Raw genomic sequence first — 20,842 nt, 5'->3', positions numbered from 1 at the left:
AGCTTGTGTTAAAGAATAATCATACTATTTTCCCTCCCAATTTACATATTATGCGAGCTTCATTATTCTAATGAATCATCGAGTCTATTAAACAACAGCAATAACTACAACAACCAAAAGAAAAAAAAAAAAAAACTTATGGGTTTATTTTACATTTGGATTTATTCAAAAATAAATTTAAAAGATGGCATAATTATATGCCAAGTGATCTTATAAAAGTTGCTAAGATCAGTAGGTGATCAAGTAAACCTTTTGAGTGAAACAACCAAATAGAATCCATCAACGAGATTTTTCCAAAGTCAACCTTCACAAAGCCGGCCAATTGTACACTAAAATTTGCAGTATATTTGAAATAAATATCTGGTATACACAGATATTAAGATACCAAATTTCTAATACTTTTGAGTTGTAATCATGTCATGTTTAATTATCAATTGAAAGGATATTTATCTTTCACTAGTTTTATGATATAAATCCAAGATAAGGACAACTAAAACAGTTTAATAAATCTAGCTAAAGAATTCTCTAATTTTCTATCTACTCTGACCTTTTCATTTAGCTCGAATATTGGACATAAAAATGCGAATCTATAAACATGTCAAGAAAAAATAAAATCATGGCAGATCACTACTTTTTATATCGTTAATTTCCAATATATAAACTTATTTTAAATTGAGAAATAAATTCATGGCATGCCATATCTAACATCAATAACATTCTACATATTTTATCTCATTGACCCAGCTGATGAATTTATTGCCATCTATCTATTATCTATTTTGAATTCCATCTTGCATATTAGTTGCAGGCAGAGAAGTACAGTCCATCATAAATCAAAGGAATAATTTATAATGTACCTCATATGGTTTGATCCAATTTAAACTTAAATAATATAAAATAAAATACGCATAAATAGTGTTATTTTTGTTGAAAAGATAGTATTAAATGTTTGAGTTTGAAATAGAAACAAATAAAAAAGTAAATAATAATTCACTGTAAAATTAAATATAACACATGAATGCTATGGGGTTTGTAGGTAAAACTTAGCAATGTCTCCAGGATTCGAGACCTACCTAGATCTGGATCTAAGATTAAAAAAAAAAAAAAGTGGGTTATAACTCATAAACAAAACGTTAATCTTGTTCTAAATCTTTGTTTAGGCTGTACTAATTACGCTGACTGCTGACCGTTGCCCCTCACGAGATCTTAAAATACTCAAACCGCGGCGCAGCTCACTCACACTCTTTTGTCTCTTTCCTCCGTCTCCGGCGACGTCAGCTGTCCCTCCCAAACACACAACAGCTTTCCTAGCTCTTCCAATAGAAATTCCCCACGTCATCCAGGGTGGGGACAAGTCAACGCAGCATCCGCTGTCCTCCGGAAATGGATCGCGTAGTTTATTACTTTAGAAATGCTTTCTTTTTTCCTAATTACCATTTCTCTCCTTGCTTCAAATTAAAATTCCTCTTGTGTCCTATCCACAAGGCTCTCTATATAAATCCAAGGCTGCAAACTTTTGAAGGACCTCCTTGGCCTCCTTCAGAGTTTAAGAGGTCTATTTCTTATTATATAGCAAGGAGAAGAGAGGAGCAGAGAAGCCATTTCTATTCATTACTTTGTAGCATTGCGATGTCCTCATCAGATTGGGCCCAAATTATATCGTTGAAAATATTTTTGCAAGATCTCAAGGCTTTATGAGTAAGTGCATTAAAAATATATATATCAATACATTTATTTGTTTATTTCTTTCAAACGAAGGTTTGTGATTCATATATATTGTTCGCCTTTTCATTTATATGTCATGATATTTCATCGCATTTTAGCTATTTTCTTTCTTTCTCGATGTTGTATCCTCTAGTATGAATTCTAGGTTTAGACGTGAATAATACAACATCGTCGTAAGTTTGGGATCAATCTAGTCAAACAATTAGTTTTGGAAATAATAAGTCTAGTCTAACTACATGATTCTAATGGAACTTGTGTATTAATTTGAATCGTGTCTTCTTAAGTTATTGTTGCACTTGTGAATTAGGCTTTCCAAAATGTGAAGAAGTTGGAGATATTTCTTTTCTAAGATTAGGTTTAAGCTTAGCATGTCTCTATTAAAACAATGAATGCTTGCTTGCTACTCTTAAACAAATGGTAATAACTCTTGAAAGTTTTCAAACCTTCATCTCAACTAAGACAGACAGATGGAAGGAACACTTCCAAGTTTTGAATCGTCCATTTAGCAAATGGAAGATTAATAACTATTGTTTTAATTATTAGATCAATATATATGACTATATCTAACTTAAATTATATATTCTGCAGAACTAGCTGGATAAGACAAATTTTAAATAATTTCTTATTTATTAGGCTGCCGGATCATTAATGGTGTCTAGATTTATTATCATCAAATAAATTGCTCGTATGTAATAATTTAAAGACAAGTACCTGGCAAATGTCAGTATGTTATTCAATGAACTGTTGCTTTCTCTGGAGGCAATGAGACTAGTAAATATTTAATTCATACAGACAGTATACTTCCACTCCATCATATGTAAACATTTGTCTTTGTATAATCTTTCTTTTTTTTTAACACTCAAAATTTGAAGTGCAAATATTTATGAGAGATGAGTTTGTTCCTTACTAGTTAAGATGCTTAATTAACATTTACTTTATTCATCTTGTTGTGCCATTACTCATTACAAATCTGCCACTAGAATATCTTATGCGGCATATTTGTAATTGTTATTTTCTCATGTGTTACACTTTTACTTCTACTAATATTCAATACCATGTATATATATATATATATATATTTTTTTTTTTTTACTTATCAGACTTAATTTATAAGGACAAAATAGAGGATTTTTTTTTTTGTAAGTATCTAACACAACAAGGGCATGGGCCCACACTTGTTGTTTTCTGAGTAGGGCCCATTTTGAAGCCCTGGGCCTATAGTATAGTAGTACTCTACTGTACATTGGAACAATTAATATTTGATAAAAAATTAGAACACAGACCCAAATGCTAGGCTGCAACTTTTCTGACTGAAGAACACCTAATCTTCCAAATGTAGAGGCTTGATGTAGTGTAGTTTTCAATTTTCCAATAGAAGGCACCCATTTCAAACATTACCAAAATACCCCTCCTCATCCCACCAGTGCAACTGTTGAAGGACCACCTCATTTACTATCCTACACCACTATCGCATTCCAAGAATCCTGGGGGTCCTTTATGCATATATTCGCAGTAAATATACATGCATGCAGTAGCCAGTAGGGCATCCGCCAGCATTTTTTTCCTTCGCTCCTCCTCCAGTGCCCTCAAACTCCACACTCTTGTCATGCATGCAGGTCAACGAGGTCAACCCATGGAGGGACCCAAGGGCGGCGGCGACGTGGCGGTCCACCGCTTCCCGGTGGTACCCGAGGACGTCGGCGACCACGTCGAGTGCTCGAGCCGGTCGTGCCGGTCGTGCTCCGCCGTCCTCATCGCCGACTGCATCGCCTTGGGCTGCTGCCCTTGCGCAGTGGTGAGCTTGCTAGGGCTAACGTTGGTGAAGGCCCCGTTCGTTATGGGGCGGAGGTGGTTGGGAATACTAAGAAAGAGAGGGCGTTTATTGAAAAGAGTGAGGGACGTCGGAGAGAAGGGTGGCGAGGTAGTGGTGGGGTTGGATGTAAAAAGCGTGGAGATGAAGGGGAAAGAGTGGGGCGAAGTGTTTGGGACCGAGAGGTTGAGCTCCGAGCCCGACGCTGAGAGGGTGTGGTTGGAGTTGTATCAGTTTGGCAACTGGGGGTTTGGTAGGGTCTCCTTCTCCGGGAACCCAGGGAAGGGCATTTCTGGAAAGACCGCAACGGAGTGACCAAAATGCCCCTGTACTTTGTGTGAATGAATTTATTAACGAGCTAAGTACGCATGGGGTTTGGGGGGGGGGGGGGGGGATCGAGGTTTTATTTGTTTGATTTCCTATGCATGGTGAACTTTTATTTATTACGTACTGTGGTTGCATGGTGTTGTGTGGGATGATGTATAATTTATTTGCTCGGAAATTGCCCACTCTTCTCAAAGTTTGCTATATATGGAGCTACACTAGTTAATTCATTCTTTATCATAGATAATTTGTTGTGAGATCATTGTTTTTATGTATACCTGAATATAACTTTTTATACATTCTAGTAATTATTTTTAGTATCTATTGTATGGAGAAGAAAAGAAAAGAAAAAAAAAATAGAACAATCATTAGATACAAGGGAAAGGGACAGATACATCTATCTATCAATTGCTCTTGCTTTGGCGATAACCCTATCCTTGCAACTTACTAATAGCCTTCAACATCCAAATTAGGCTGCACCTCATGTTACTCTAACTTTGGCTGCAAGCAAAACCAAAGTCATAAAGGGATCAATGTATCTTTCACTCCTTTTATTTATCCAAATAAGAAATCCAACCAACATCTTGACCACCTCCAAAGTTTCTCTCTCTCCAGAAGGAAACGATAAAAGAGAGTCTATCTAATTTCCAAGTCATATTAAGAATCGCTGAATTCCATATAGAAAACTTGCTGGACTTCGAGAAGAAGTTGTCCACGTAAGGTCAGATACGCTGACCTGAACCAAACTTAATTCATGGAGTCTAACTAAAAAATACACACGCAAAAGAAGTAGTAATACTAATTTGAATGGGCTCGTTAGCTTACCTTCGATAATGCTTCCAGAACGACTCGATCATAATTAGGATCAGAATATTAACGATGTAGGGGGGGGGGGGGGGGGGGGGGTAATGAGATGTAAGACAATGGTAAGTGGATGGGGTTGGAATAGCTGTTGATCACCACTGCTAGTCACCTATCAATATAGGCATCATGTTTTATCTTGAAGTGGACATACAGTATACCTCTGGACCATTAAAAAATAGTGGACATCCCACTATGATTTATATTCTAAAATCATTACTGTAACCATCGAAACAGCTGCGTTTGGAAGCAGCAACAATATTGCAACTTGCTAGACTTCATCATCTAATTCAATACATATATAGATCTAATTCCAGCATTCTCAAATCGCAGTACCTGTGAAACCTCAGGATAAAAATTCTAGAACCCAACATTGATGCATAGGGTAAAAAGTATTATGATGAATATGTGAATTATCTTTCTCGCTTTGTGTTCATGGTGGGTTTTCTCTTTCCGAACGTTGTTGCGCGATAGAGACTTGACCTGGCCTGGCCTTATCCTACTAATCCTGTATTACCTCGATCCACAGTTCGGTAATAGATTGACCTAATATCGATCGAATAGGAAGACGAGGAATCAATCGGACCTATAACGTAACATCAACATCACACTTGCGTAGCCGTCTAATCGTCCAACGGACGGCTGATATTGACCGTAAAAAATCACCAAACCGACCTTCCATCGCTTCATTCATCCGTGACAAATTAATAAAGGGATCGAACTGGTTAATATGCATCAAAATGCGCTGGAAAAGACCTAGAAATGTACGCTAAATTACCCCAGGTACTAACCCAATAAAGTTCTGCCACGTGGGTTCTAGAAGGAATACTGGCACGCTCGCGAAGGTATCCTATTACACGTGCCACTTCCTTGCAGAAGCATCTCCCCCCGCGCCCATCCCTTCGACTCCCTCCCCCCCCCCTTTTCCTTATTTACGGGACGCCGTCTTCTCCTGTTCCCAAATCCCAACTACCTCACCGCAAATAAAGTCCCAGAGGAGGAGGAAAACAAAAGGGATAATGGAAGATGGAGAGAGACGAAGTACCTTGACGCCTTCCCCAAGCTTCCGCGAGCGCAACGAAGGCGACGACGGTCGCGCCGTTCCTTTCTTCCATCAAGAATCGCCCCCGCAGATCTCTGCCGTCAATCGGTCGGATGGACCGGGGGAGGACCCCCCCGACGGCGGCGATCACGATGAGCCGAGCGACGATTTCGAGTTCGCCTTCGTGCTGAAGGATCCGGAGGTCGGCCCGTCGATCACCGCGGATGAGATTTTCTCCAACGGCCAGATCAGACCCGTCTACCCCGTCTTCGGCCGTAGCCTGCTCGTCGCCGATGAGGCGGCGGAATCACTGCCTCCAAAGCCGCCGGCGAGGGTACCGCTCCGGAGGCTTTTGAGTGAGGAGAGGAACTCGTCCGTGGTGTCAGCCTCCAATTCGTCGTCGTCAATGGACGAGCTGGACGGGATACCGGAGGACACGTACTGCGTGTGGACGCCGGGATCCGTGCCGCCTTCGCCGGCGAGGTGCCGGAAGAGCAGGTCGACCGGATCCTTGATGCGGTGGCGGAAGATCAGCGACCTCGTCGGTCGGAGCCACAGTGACGGGAAGGAGAAGTTCGTGTTCTTCTCGGCGGCGGAGGTGGAGAGGAAGGAGCGCCCTAATCCTACAAGCGACGGGAAGGCGGTGAATACGGGGAAGGCGAAGGAGGCGAAGGAGAAAGAGAAAGTGAAGGAGGCTAAAGGCGGTAAGGTTACCGAGGTGGATATGGTCACCGCTCACCGGATTTACTACGGCAAAGGGGCGAACCAGCGCGGCGGTGCGCGGAAGTCTTTTCTCCCGTACAGGCAAGATATAGTCGGATTCTTCACTAACGTCAACGGGTTAAGTCGGAATTACCACCCCTTCTAATATTTTTTTTTCCTAATTTCTATTTCTGCGAGATATTATCGTCGTTTTGATAGGTTTTACATCTGTGGGAGATTTTGATGACAATACATAAAATATATACTTATATATATATATATATATTCGTATTAGCTATGAATGTTTGGTTTTCTTTTTCTTTTCTTTTTTTTTTTCAAAGAGAGAGAGAGAGGGAAAAAAAAACTTAGTGGATTGTTAATTATTTGACTTGCGTCCATGGTTTTCATCTGTTACGCCGTAATGTCAGACATTGAGCTAATTTTTCCACTACTTTACGCGATGAAGTCAAAATATGATATCATTTTGTGCTCCACTGGCCAAAGATTGTATAGTAGCTTTAATTTTATAATAGCAGATGTGATCATTGTTTATAACTTTATATGTATATCTTATACTTTGTATATATACGATATATTAGGAGATCATTAGATCGAAAATTCCAATGCATATAGTTGTGGAAATTAAAAATTAGTTTCGAGAATTTTAAATTTCTTATCTAAAAAGACCAAAAATATCTTCAGCTTGTCCAGTTTTAAGTTAATAATCATATAAATCTCTTAGAAAGATATTTGGTGATTTTTATTTGTTACTCTCACCTAATGTCACTCATGCCATAATTGCAGATAGCTCAATATGAAATCAATTCAACTAGCATTCAGGATGATGCACTTGCACGGGTGCCGATCCTTTGTATTCTAGATCGCAGGAATTCACTACACGTACTATACTTGGCACTCCATTGCGCCAAGGAAAGGGTTGTAGTATAATCCTCCACTCCTCTTTTGCCCCTTTATCGGCAGTGCGTGGTTCCGAATTGATGACAGGCATCAGCCACACATATATTACGTGATAAGATGACCATGAAGTCTCCGTAACTTCAACTCCCTTTCTTTAATCCCAAACATTTAATTACAAAAAAAAGAAAAAGAAAAATCAAACCTTTGAAACTTGAAAGCCAGAAGATATTTGTCTTCCGTACGTTATCTCACTGGCATTTAACATTTACAATTTAAGGTGCAATGAAAGTGACGAGAGGTCTACCTTAATTGTACTCATCTTTCAACTAATCCACCTAATCCTTATACTAGTAGGTAGTGTACGGTGTACCACATAATTGGACTAAAAACTAATGTTGATTATCATCTAATTTTACTTATATAGTTCTAAGTAACGTTGCTCATCGTTGTTGACTCAAAAGTTTAAGCCTTCTTTAGCAAACCTAGTGTTATAATCTCTTTCTTTCTTCCTTCTTTTTTTTTTTAAAAAAAAACTTGAACTATTGCAAAAGATATAAATAATGGATGCTTCAAGTTAGATATGTTTCACAAATACAGGTAATTTAAGTCCATATTATCCTCACCAATTTATTCTATGCAACTTTCTCAAAGCGGTGATCTATCAAACTTGAGAAGACCTTCAGCATGAGAAGATAGGGACACTGATAGAAGCCTAAAACCTAACACCATAGTAGGTTCACTTTTGACATCTTACCAAGACTTCCCAACCTTCAATTTAGAGGCATTTTAGTATTCGTTCGTATATAATTTCTTTCTAATGAACTCACTTTTCATACGGTTGACCTTACCCTTGACTTAACTTAAGCTTGATGACCTTATAAACTTATAGTAAACTAAACAATAAAGGTCGGGCTAGACATCCGAGTTTTATATAATAAAACCATCTGTATAAATTTTGTAATTTTAATTACAAGTAGATCCCTACCTGTTTCATCTAATCTTTATCAACCTATTAGATGTTTAAGTCCTAAGTTGTCCCTTCGTACCTTATTTGTTATCCTATGGACAGAAATCGCGAACAAGAAGTACGTCCCTGTTTCCTGATGAGAAACTTATCTTCTGTTCATTGAAACATACATATCTTTGATCTCAATAGCTCTTTATTGGATTATTGGGTCAAGTTGGAGCTCTCCAATACACGACACGCTAATGGGCGGGGCCTTGGGCCATAGTAGGGTCGAGCTTGGGTCTTTTATCGGGCTTGGAATTAGGGCTGATCCGACCCGTGGTTTGCACCGATCTAAAGATGGAATCTTCCATTTTTTGCTCTTTATAAATTGACCATCTCTTCTCCCCCAAAAAATAATCCCGACTTAAAAGTAAAGGAAATTTATTTATCCTAGATTTAAATGATTTAATATGTAAAATATAAGTAAAATCTCCAAACGTAGGGAAACGTGTTGGTTGAGCTGATAGCTGAAGAATTGAGCAAAGTATTGCATTACATTGGGCCACGTAATTCCAAATATGGGCTTTGATTTGGGCATAGAAAAGTAACGTCTTTTTCTTCCAACGTTCATTTCGGCCAGAAAGCGAGTCAAGAGACGCAAAGATGTCGCAAAAATGAGCACATTATTACAAACATTTGTCGTCAACTTTTCCTACTTATCCCCCTCTCTCTTTCTCTCTCTCTCTCTCTCTATTGATTTCTCTCCTCTTTGTTGGTTGCTACGAACTTTTGAGATGTTTGCTTTAGCCATGGCAAGTGTAGATCAGAATGAAGGAGCTCAGCTGATCCAATGCTCTAAGGATCCATCAATCCAGTTAGTTATTAGTCGTGTGTTGATCAGGTATTAGCAACTCTAAACTACGTGTTATTTCTCATATCAAACTCATTAGAGATCTTAATTTCTTGTTTTAATTGTCTTCATTATCTCATTAATTTATCAGCGAGAATGGTGCTAATATATATATAGATCAATAGGCAAAACCAACTATCCGATGGTTATTAATTAATCTTCTCTCTTTCTAACTTATGTTTCTTTCATTTATCTCTTTAGTGCTAAAAGTATTAGGGAGGTATTTTAATTGTTCACTACCGATCATCCACTTTAAGAATATAAGCAGTTTTATATTAGATATTATTATTTGTTATTCTCAAAATGAGACTTTTATTCCAAGGACAATTATTTCTACGTTCATTTGTATTGTAAGATAAAAATATAGTGATCACTTTTGATGTGATATAAAATAAATTTTTAAAAAAATAAAATAAAATTATGATAAATATTTTTTAATTTAGTATAAAATAGATTAACGAGATAGATATAAAAAGATTGTATAAATTGTTGCAATGCTAAAACTGAAAAATCGTTACAAAAGTGGTTAAAATAAAATCAAGTAATGGATTATTATAGGAGTTGGAGAATGAGATACTTGGGATGGCTACGGAGTTAGTTTTCTGAAATATGTTGAAGGATGAATCTGTCCATCAACATGCTTAACTATTTTTCTAAAATAATGAGTTATATTTCAGAATAAGAAAATATTATTTTTAAAACAAATGGGCAAACGGGCAGAGCTAAGAGAAATGAATGCTAATACTATCTTACGATCCTAATTCTACATATTATATACCTCTCATTGATCCTAGCTAGATGGGCCTGATCGATCGTGTCAATAGTAACAAAAGATTACTCCTCCTTTGTATTCAATTAAACCCTTTATATAGGTTAAGTTGTGACTCCATATATATTATCTTGGTGACCATGACACTTGTGGACAAGCATTCTAGTGGCAGAGGCGGATCGACATCGCATGGCAGGAGGATTTTAAATTTGTAACGAGTAGTGTTCATGATCCACTTGATATATATCCCAACTGTGTAGCATATATTTATTTGGACTTTGTGGTGTTTTATCCAATAATACTGGAGTGGTCCATGATTTCACCATGCCCAAGTGGATGAGATTAACATAGCCTTATCCAGTTATCCTCCACATTATATATATATATATATATAGACTTTTTATTTTTTAGTTTTTCTGGGGGGGGGGAACCACACGATCATATTTACCTCCTTTCTTTATGGAGTTTTGGCCATGATAATATCTAACATTTTGGCTATGCTAATGTGTGAAAACCAAGCTATCATGCATTAAGTATTTATATGATAAATATTATCTTATGTGGGGGGTTTAAGGATGGATTTAATCACTTGAGTTTCCATATTTTCTTGTTCTACATGTTGGTCCATGGTCGATCATGCATGGGTATATCAAGGAATTAATGATCTTTTACTCTCTTTTTAATGACCATGCCAGCTTCATTGTCACCAATATGTGAATAGCATCTTTGGGTCGGTGGGAGCTAATAATGAGTCATGCTAGTTAACATGCTACTAGTCTAAACCTAACTCAAGTTTTCCTCATGTAGTAAATGATTTATTATGTCAAGATAGATAGATAACAATATAACCAAGACTATGTTGGATTGGCCTAAGCAACAAACTAACTAACTATAATACTTGATGCACCTTTTCTTCTCACTCCATCGATCAAGAACTCCCTAAATGAATCAATCTCTCTTGATCATTGCAACATCAAGCATCAGACACCACACAAACCCCTAACATAAAACTAACACTCCCTCCCTCTTGATTTCCTCTCCAAAGCTTTGTGGTTGTGGTCAGTAATGAGTTTGATCTCCACTCCTCATCTCAAGCGAGTGGCAAGGTGAAGGTCAATAAACCAAAGCCACAAAGATCGATCCCACCACCACCCCAACCTCACCTCCCTTTGTCTACTTCCGCCCTCGTCTCCTATTATAAAGGAGGGCTCCGGAGTTTGGTCCTGCTGCACAATGTCGCCCGCCGCCGCCATCCAGAGCTTGTTATTCACGCCTCTCGCCGGCGCGAAAGCCGCTGTTAGACCTACAGTCTTCTCTAACCTCACTCCTCCTTCTCATCCTACTCCAAGGCTAATAAGGAACTCTCCAGTCTTTGCTGCTCCTACTACTCTTTCCCCATCTGTGGTAAGTTGTGAATGTATGCATACATGTATATACTACTACTACTACTACTACTACTACTCCATTCATGGATTCTATCATGCATGGGGTTGTTCCCATAATATTGGAGTATGGTTGTTGTGTAGTAATAAAATACTAGTCATAAGAGAGAGAAGACGCCACAAGTACAATGGGCGTAAAGGCTTAGAGGAGGCCCCCCATAACCCATTGGTGCTCAAGTTGGACTAAGATTTATTTGTCTTGGTCTATATATATATATATATATAAAAGCTGACCAATTCATAATGATTTAAATCTTCTGAACAATTGCTGCATGTTAAAAGCCATGAACGGTCTTTATGTACACACACACACAGTATATATATATATATATATATGGGTGATAGGATTCATCAAGTTATCGTAATCTTTTTTATCCGAGCAATCGATGATGTGAATACTTTGGACAACGAGAATAAGCATACGCCCATTAGAGAAAATTTTCAGATATTATACCCAATAAGCAAATTGCTTAGAGTTGTGTCTCATCTATAGATGTGGTGAGATATTTATCGGAATTACTTGTATAACTTAGTTTTCATGATCTGTGCTTTAGATAATTTGCAATCTTAAAGCGATTTAGCCAATTTTAAACATCATCCACTTTCTCAAGGATTTCGATTCAGCTTGCTTTGTTCAACAATTATATGCTTGAAACTTTACAATAATGTGATTATGAGTTAATTTTGAGCTCAAAATTTGAACATCCACATTATAGAAATTGCAATTTTCTCATTATGGGCTTGGAAAATTAGTTATTTTAAAATTATTCGAATTGAATTATATGCTCTTTTATGAAAATTTCCCCCCCTTAGTTGGTGTGGCTAGTATACTATATTCACTTAAACAAGCAATAAGTGTAAGTTATACTTTTTCCTTCTTAATGTTGGATATCCATTAACTTTTTATACTATAAAGTTTAAGTAAAAGAAAATATGAAATCCGAGAAATTACCAAAGGATCATGTTAGTAGTTAGCTATTGAAAATGATTGAAATTATCAAAGAATCAGACTTGAGATATTTTTTAAAAGGCCTAAAAAGTAAATTTGACTTAAACGAGAGAAAATTTTCTCTATAATAGACAATGTAGATTCGATGAGATTTAAACTCAAGACACAGTGTTCACAGTAATTTAATTATGCTCATTTTCTAAATTTACATAAGTGAGCTTATACTAGTTTAGTTTATTATGTTGTTTGATTATGGTGCAATTATGTGACATAAAAGTATAGATATTTTAATAAATAACTAAAATGCTCTTTATAATAGATAAACGATGAGACGAGCGAGAATAGAAAAAGATAGAGATAGAAAGAACAATTGATGGATTGAAGTAAACTAGTATTTATACTGAAATAAACTTAATGCTTATTCTAATAACAAATTAGTTTATATATTTATATTCTAATAAATGAGATTGGGTCCAAACTTTTGGGTGGATAAAGTAGGTGACAACCGAGAAGAGAGGGAGATTAGTTATATGCATGTATGGTTGGCACGTATAGATCGATCCCCATAGAATGTGGCCCGATACAGTGGAAGAGCATTAGATATGAACACCCATCAACGTCTCTCGAGACTCTCAAACCATACAAACAACTATTGGATAGAGGATAGTTGCAGTTAATTAAGCAGTATATAACTCCTTAGTTGGAATATTAAGCCCAACTTTTTTTTCCCATTAATGGGCACGTAGATAAGATCTCTTGTATTATTGGTTTCCTATTGCCAACTTGATGGATTATATATCTACCTACGTTATCCAAACCGTAGCTCGGTTTGCATACATTCCACCAAGTTTTGACTTCATTAAGGACAAGATTAGCGGTCGTAAGCTAGACTTTAAGGTCATTTAACATGGGGAAAAGTCAACTATTGAATGGTCGTTGGCCCCCATGTGCATGAGTTGGGGAGGAGGCATCATGACATCCCACATGACCGACCAGTGTGGCGAACTTTGGGTGCGCGACTCGGTCCATTTACCATTTCGAGCGGGCCCCACTCGTCCTTTCTTTCAGGATCCCCCTAATCTGCCTCGGGATCCGCGTTCTATACTTTGGGATTGCGCGAATTTTAACGCCATCTCCCTCTAATCTACTAACTCGTGAAGATAAATTATAGGAAAGAGGGGGCGGGGAGAGGTTTTTAAGTATGGGGGCGTGGATCTCTAAGCACCTCACACTGTTGAACGGGAAATTCTCTACTGGCAGTTTATATATTAGAATATTAAGTTAATGCCCTGGCCTTTGCCTATATAAAGCCTGCGAAGGAGCAGTGGAAACCCACGAATCTCCACCGACTTTAAGACTTTTTTTAGAGATCGAAGACGACACAGGTCTGTTGGAATCTCGATTGCCCCCACTCCCATTTCGGTCTAATTATTTCCAAAAAAGTTTCAATCCTAATAATTTCTTATACCTCCTCCTCTCGCGAGAATAGATTACAAAGGGAAGAGTAATTGATGGAGATTAACATGCAGGAGATGGAGCCCGTGGAGAGGATGAAGTCTGGATTCGAGCACTTCAAGAAGGAGATCTACGAGTGAGTCGTTCGAATCGCCTGAATTGATTCCTGTTTTTTTCGCATCGATTTCCAATGAATTTGAATTTGTTTTCTTCGTGCATTTATTCTCTGGTTTTATCGCTGTTTGTGTCGTGATTCGCAGGAAGAAGCAGGAGGTTTTCGATCCTCTCAAGGAGGGGCAGGTTCCCAAGGTAAAGGGATTAAAGAATTGGGTGCTTTTTTTATTTAATGTCTTAATTAAGAGAAGACATTAATAATAAAATTTAAGGAAAGAAGAGAGATGAGAGATTTAGAAAATCCCATCCACTCGTTCTCTTTCTTCCGACACCTCTGGTCGTCAAATTAGAATAAGTTTATCCCCAACCACCCCGACAGTGGATCCCAATTTGGACCGAAAAATATTCTTGCGGATAAACACGACTCACGAGGCAACTTTCACGGTTAGAAAAAAAAAAGGACATAAAGGACGAGATAGGGGGACGTCGAATAAGAAGAGAGAGGGAGAGAGGAGGGAATAGGAACCTATTTTATTCGCATCGTTTATCCTTTCTGTATGGAAGCTTCCTATAATAATAATGTCTTGCTGATAACCTCGGTACGGTGTTCCTGCAGTTCATGGTGTTCGCTTGCGCCGACTCCCGAGTTTGCCCCTCCGTGGTGCTCAACTTCCAGCCCGGGGAAGCCTTCACCGTCCGTAACATCGCCAACATGGTCCCACCGTACGATCAGGTGCGCTTTCCCATCAATAGCCGTACATTCACCTGTGCGTCCATCCACACCGTAACGTGTTCTTTTGTGTGCCCCTTCTTTGTTACAGACCAAGTACGCTGGAGTAGGAGCTGCCGTAGAGTATGCTGTTCTCCACCTCAAGGTTAGTTTGCTGATGTGCAAAATTTCCTCTCTTCTTTTAATTAAAACAAAAATCATGCATTCCTGTTATAAAGATCTCTCAGTCACATTCATTTGATGCATAACCTAATATTTGTTCTCTTACTGTATGTTTTACAACTTTTTTTTAAAGAAATTACTGTTAATAAATTCAAGGGAATGAAACCATTGTGCAGGTGGAGAACATTGTGGTGATTGGCCATAGCCGATGCGGTGGCATCAAGGGACTCATGTCCGTCAATGATGATGGCAGTACCAGCACGTTAGTAATACTAGAATTTTTCTTCTTCTTCTTAGCTAGATGGTTAAAACGTCTCATATTATATGTGCTTTTGGTTTTACTGGAATAAGTTTCTCTTATAAAAAAAAAAAATACTATTAATAAGTGTAGAAAGTTGATATATATTAAGTCTCTATTCATAATTCAATAATGGTACTGTCGGCTCCCAGAAGCTTGGAAGGGTTTTATTTTGTACGGTTCAGAATATGCCCCAAGAGTACCAAATTAAGGTTGGAAGGTTATTCGTTAGAAGACTTTCCAGAGTGGTTAAGTAGAGATTGGATGGACCGTATTGGAACATTCTGTTGCTATCTTTTTGACCGTCCTCTATTTTGAAGCAGTGATTTCATTGAGGATTGGGTGAAGATTTGCATGCCAGCAAGAGAAAAAGTGAAGGCCGAGCACGCCGTCTTGCCTTTCCCTGATCAGTGCACCAAATGCGAGAAGGTTCCTTCTTGTCTCCCACTCTTTTTCAATCCAAAGAATTATTCTCATGTGTTAGATTCTTTTATACTCCTTATTGGATGAGTATCTAACTTTTGGAGTTTAAAGTTCCATCTCAATTTAGAATGTAGTTATGTCTGTGTGACTGTACTTTGATTATTTGTTGACATATACTAGAGGGAACATACTCCTTAAATAATACAAGATTCTATGAGATAGCCTACCACTGGATGGAGCCGTGCGTATCTTAGATGCCAAAGATAGAAATTTAGAAAGTGAACATTGGATTCTCTTTCTCTTCATTCATCTAGGAGTGATACCCACGTTCACATCTTTTGCATGATACCGATCCAAATGGGTGTCTTTATTGGATTTCATCTATTGCTTTACATGTTGTTCGTGTTGTAGATGGTGCATACTTTGGCATACATCTATGAGTTTTTGTGCTCAATGGAGTCATAATATATCATTTACAAATTTGTCTTGAATGTTTGCAGGAGGCAGTGGACGTATCTCTTAAGAACCTGCTGACCTACCCCTTTGTCAAAGAAGGGTTGGAGAAGAAGACCCTGAAGCTTATTGGAGGATACTATGACTTTGTCAATTGCGAGTTTGAGACATGGGAGATATAAGGAGTCTCTGTGTGTGTGTGTGTGTGTGCGCGCGTGTGTGTGCGTGTGCGTGTGTGTGTGCGTGTGTGTGTGCACTCCTCTCTATTTAAGCTTGAAGCATGGAGCAGTAAATTATGTAATAGTTCATAAGGTCTCTAACTTGGGGTTGACATGTACTGCTTGATCTTTTGTACCCGGATCATGAATAACTCATATGAGAAGTTCCTTTTGGTTAATTTTGCTTGGCTAATTCATTAGATTATTTAAAGGGCTTTATCAAATCGGACAGCCCATCCATCGAATGTACAAGCTGACGAATTTTTCTCTCATTTTTTTGAGCCTTCTCATGCTCCAGGACCTTCAAACATGCACGCGTGCAGGAAAGCATTTTTTGTTCCCTTTGTCCACTAACCCAGCAGTTGTTCATCCTTCAACACGGAAGAAAGTAATAGTTCATGTGCTGATCTGCTCTACGCTACACAATCATACAACATATGGACAGAGCTTTCTTCAGCATACCCTGCCTGCACCGAGTATTCAAACTTATAAATGAGGACTTGACTTCAGTCTACCATAACAAGAGAAAACACAAATTATCATCAAAGCTAAATAAGTTCACAACTTTTTTCCTCAAGAAAAATTTGGCATTCAGATAAACTGCGATCATGAACAATTTTTCAAAAAACAGCCCAAGCTTAAGCTGTTGTAGATCCAATAAAATATAGTGATAGAATAGTTTAGATGGTGACCACAATTCTATGCAGCTGGAAGAGGAAAAACAACCCATGGTATCAGAAATATTATCATCTCATCTCTAATGTGCGAGTATTCGTGTATTTGGTTGCTACTTTGGCCCTCCATAACGAATATCTGATCTGCAAGTTAATCTCTCTTTCACCTGAGAGGTCTTAATCTCGCAAGCCAATTTTACTGAACTGATCCAAAAGTACAAAATCTCAATACCCTGTTTCCTGCATATGAAAATCCAATACATTGGTACAATACTTTTATCTCATGGTAGATAATATAGATCCAATCTTGCCCTTCTCTCATCAGGTGTGCCTACTAAGTGAAAATATTGATCTCGTTGAGACAATAAGAAACAAAAAAAAATATATAAACATAAGAGAAGGTAAAACGTATTTTGCGATCTCTATAAGATGAAATAACACATTAGAAAATAAATAGTAGATTATTAGGATAGATCAATTTGCCAACTTCTAGTAGTGATTAAAAATTCAATGTTGTAAAAAGCCAAGATAGAAGACTAGGCAGGGTTAATATGGCGCCTAGGCAGCTCCAGTCTAAAAACAGTTAACTAGACAATACTCACCATCATTGGATTCTCTCCATGAGTTTCTCCACCATAATTCTTTGCTGCATCCCACTCAAAAATTCTGATCTAATTATCGCATTTGATACAAGAATGACAATGCTTGGAGAGGAAGCATTAACCTACACAACAAAATCAAAATGACTTGTATCAAAAGGTCCAAATTTACATAAGGGCATTCTACAAACAAAGAAATCTACCAAAAAACTATCAAAACTAACAAAGAGATCGTTAATGATACCCAGATGCGGCCATTTAATCCTACAGCAATCTCAAATGACAACTTCTTTCCAAGAGCTTCAAGAACTGGGCATGGTGGAGAGCTTAGCAACCTACAAAATAAAGGAAAAATATATTGTGATCACCAAGGCTCGACAGATTTGGTTGCTGAAGAACAATGTAAAAGGTTGGTGAATCCTCACATCCGTGACAATCCAGTAGAGGTTTCAAACATGTAACCACCTTTCAGTGGACCGAATTCCGCAGCTTTTCCAGTAGCTATAGATAAAATTCATGTCACCAAGCTTTATCATGTCACATACCAAAACTTGAAAAGGATACCATGCGGATTATGTAAGCAACAGACAAAACAAAGTAGGCAAATCTTCCAATCATGGTTTCTCATGCATTTCAGAAGACTCACTCATTATGCCTATCTCATTACAGGATCCAACGATATTTGTACTCTACAGGAACATGTAATAAAATAAGCAAGCAGCAAAGAATGATCTATTATACAGTACCATCGGTGCAAGAGAGTTCAGGATCCATGATGCTGTTAGCTTTCACCACTCTCGTATAGATTAGAGCACCTATCTGCAGCAAAATATCACTAATTAGTTGCAAGTAGTTTTAGAATAAAAAACTGTGTTACAGACCACAAACTTACAGGAGCAGCAAAATACACTTGTGCTGAATATTAGTCTATGAAATCGGATATTCATAAGGGCATCAGCTTCTCTTAGATATTGTGATATAGAGGTGTCCAAGAGAAACAATTAACTTCTATGTGAAGTGTGATAATCTAATAAAAAAACTTATTGCTGGAAAATCATCTGCTTAGCCATCATTAACATAGATCATTTATAGCTCATTTAACACAGATCGTTTCTAGCTCATGTTACCTATTTGTCAAGCTTTCATATGCACTTATTACATTTCATGTTTTTATCAAGTTTTAACTATAGGGAAAAAAAGATGAACCCTGAAACCAAAGGCATGTGAGACAGATGTCAATATCTCTTCACATACTGGAGGTCGTGGAAAAAAAAGAAGAGAAAATCAAATTGCTACTGAACATGAGCATCTCCACAGGTTACATATACAAGTCACAAGATACTCTTATATCAAGTAATCTATTCAATGTCATAAAAAAGTCAACAAAATTCTAGATATAACAGCATACAAAAGCAGCAGTCCTTATGTGGCAAGGAGTTCATGTTACATTAAAATTAAGAATTGCATGGTAAGTTATCTCAAAACATTAAAGTATGCCACCATTTGCATAGATACAGTAAAATGGAGAACTAGCATAAGTCAAAATTAAGCCTGTATAAACAATGTTATAGTGGTGAATACTTTGAACAAAGGTTAAGAACTAGAATAAATGAACAAAATAGATAAATCAAAGTATGGTACCTCAAACTTCGATGCATTTCCCCTTTTTCCACCTTCAAATGCTATTAAAGGTAGAAATGCTAAAGTAGGCCCCTTTATATCCACCAGGAAGTGCTGACAGTAACAAAGATATACGTTCAAGAAATACAGAACTTAGACAACCAAAAGTTCCACAGAGAAAGAGTAGTAATAATCAATGATAACAAATAATTTTTATTTGATGGTATGTATGGAACATTCACCTCTGCTCTTCTCTCAACAACAATACCAATAACATTATCTCCCATAGAAGGCACATACTGCAAGAACACAATATATGTTAAATCCTATAAATATATAGAGTACATGAAAAGTCCACGATGCATATAACTATGGAGCACAGAAAGTTCAGTGCAGATCAAGCTAGCAACAGACATCTCCCAGTAAAGGATGATATGGAAAATAAAGAATAAGGAGTGAATTTTTTAATCAAAAGTATTGTCCACAAAAATCTAGCTTAAATAAAAAGAACAGTAATGGCAATGACATGACAAGAAGTTGATACATAGTACTAAGATATTCTTGAAGAGAAGTAAAAATGAAGGATAAAAATAGAACTACTATCCCCTGCAACCTCTTGTGTCTTAAGTTCTCTTAAAAGACAGTTAACAATCAGAAAGAAATTCTGATCAAGACAATCTATGCCAATAATCTAATTACATCATAGAAAAACTGGATACAAAGCACTTCAGATGTTAGGGGTACACATATCTTATAAGTTTACTGGCGGCTATGGGGGCTTATGGTGCTCAATGATGGGGGGCACTACAGCAGGCTTCTATAATCTACTTTACATTATTCAACATATTTTCTGGAAGATAACCAATCACAACACAATAGTCAACATAAAATCTTCAAGAAAATCATTGCTAAATCATATCCATGATAAGGACGACGGAAAAAAATTATAATCTTTGAAATAATATAAAATAACGAAGAACAAAAGACGCTAATAGTTGAAAAAGAAGAGCTCAAGACTATCGTCTAGACATATAAGGGATGAACAAGGTCATCAGAGCACTCACTCTCTTCTGCGAGTTTTCAATCCAATACTTGTTTGGTTTCAGGAACCGCAACTTCCCAGCCGTCATAACCGATATCGAATCACACTCCTGGAAAACACATTAATATCCACAAAGAAACGCATGACCAACCGAATGGAAGATGAAACCTAACCTTAAGTCTTGAATCGGATGCATCTATATATACAAACAAACCTGGCGCAATCCTGCTCCCAATTTGATGGTCTGATTCGTCATCTTTGCGAGATCTAGTACAACGTCCCCAGGAACCTACAAATTGTAGAGTAGAGATCACTCGATCGCGGAAAGGAAGGAGAGGAGTTCGTAAGGGGAGTGTAGCCTACCACGACGTTGTCGACGAGGTCCGTCGGCGGAGGATTCGACGGTTTCGCTTCCATGGTCTAGGGTTAGGGTTTAACGGGCTGGAGAAAGAGAAGAAAAGCGAGCGCGCGAACTGGGATAACAATTCTGTTCTTCTTATTCTTATATAAGTGGCTCGCTCGTTCACACTCTAATCGGGAATTTTTACTCCATTTCTATTTTGAACATTTCTTTCAAATTCTATTTTAAACTGAACTCAAAGGGGCGATTTGAAGTTGAATTTTGATAGAATTTATTTGCCATTAAGTTAATT

General features: G+C 37.6%; 4 protein-coding genes across 4 annotated transcripts; 3 read left to right on the top strand and 1 right to left on the bottom strand.

Annotated features, from left to right (window-relative positions):
• Nucleotides 1-1,538: 1,538 nt before the first annotated feature.
• LOC140763889 (uncharacterized) lies at nucleotides 1,539-4,113 on the top strand. Its single transcript, XM_073102266.1, has 2 exons — nucleotides 1,539-1,698; nucleotides 3,342-4,113. The coding sequence occupies exons 1-2, from the start codon at nucleotides 1,695-1,697 to the stop codon at nucleotides 3,848-3,850; spliced, it is 513 nt and encodes a 170-aa protein (XP_072958367.1). The 5' UTR covers nucleotides 1,539-1,694; the 3' UTR covers nucleotides 3,851-4,113.
• A 1,504-nt stretch (nucleotides 4,114-5,617) lies between these two features.
• Nucleotides 5,618-6,871, top strand: LOC140767730 (uncharacterized). Its single transcript, XM_073107748.1, has one exon. It carries the CDS (start codon nucleotides 5,740-5,742, stop codon nucleotides 6,628-6,630), a length of 891 nt encoding a protein of 296 aa, XP_072963849.1. The 5' UTR covers nucleotides 5,618-5,739; the 3' UTR covers nucleotides 6,631-6,871.
• A 4,237-nt stretch (nucleotides 6,872-11,108) lies between these two features.
• Nucleotides 11,109-16,433, top strand: LOC140779372 (carbonic anhydrase 2-like). Its single transcript, XM_073124434.1, has 8 exons — nucleotides 11,109-11,414; nucleotides 13,931-13,992; nucleotides 14,117-14,165; nucleotides 14,587-14,703; nucleotides 14,792-14,845; nucleotides 15,039-15,124; nucleotides 15,484-15,589; nucleotides 16,084-16,433. The coding sequence occupies exons 1-8, from the start codon at nucleotides 11,244-11,246 to the stop codon at nucleotides 16,216-16,218; spliced, it is 780 nt and encodes a 259-aa protein (XP_072980535.1). The 5' UTR covers nucleotides 11,109-11,243; the 3' UTR covers nucleotides 16,219-16,433.
• Nucleotides 16,218-20,703, bottom strand: LOC140779451 (uncharacterized). Its single transcript, XM_073124551.1, has 10 exons — nucleotides 20,553-20,703; nucleotides 20,404-20,478; nucleotides 20,212-20,298; nucleotides 19,390-19,446; nucleotides 19,169-19,261; nucleotides 18,274-18,346; nucleotides 17,953-18,028; nucleotides 17,772-17,862; nucleotides 17,531-17,652; nucleotides 16,218-17,168 (listed from the first exon to the last, which is right to left on the bottom strand). The coding sequence occupies exons 1-9, from the start codon at nucleotides 20,604-20,606 to the stop codon at nucleotides 17,533-17,535; spliced, it is 726 nt and encodes a 241-aa protein (XP_072980652.1). The 5' UTR covers nucleotides 20,607-20,703; the 3' UTR covers nucleotides 16,218-17,168; nucleotides 17,531-17,532.
• Nucleotides 20,704-20,842: the final 139 nt, after the last annotated feature.

The sequence above is a fragment of the Typha angustifolia genome, chromosome 1 (genome assembly GCF_048772165.1).
Source record: "Typha angustifolia cultivar Huaian chromosome 1, ASM4877216v1, whole genome shotgun sequence".
Classification (NCBI taxonomy): Eukaryota; Viridiplantae; Streptophyta; class Magnoliopsida; order Poales; family Typhaceae; genus Typha; species Typha angustifolia.
The sequence above is the reverse complement of the archived record's forward strand: the minus strand, read 5'-3'. Positions and strand labels throughout refer to the sequence as shown.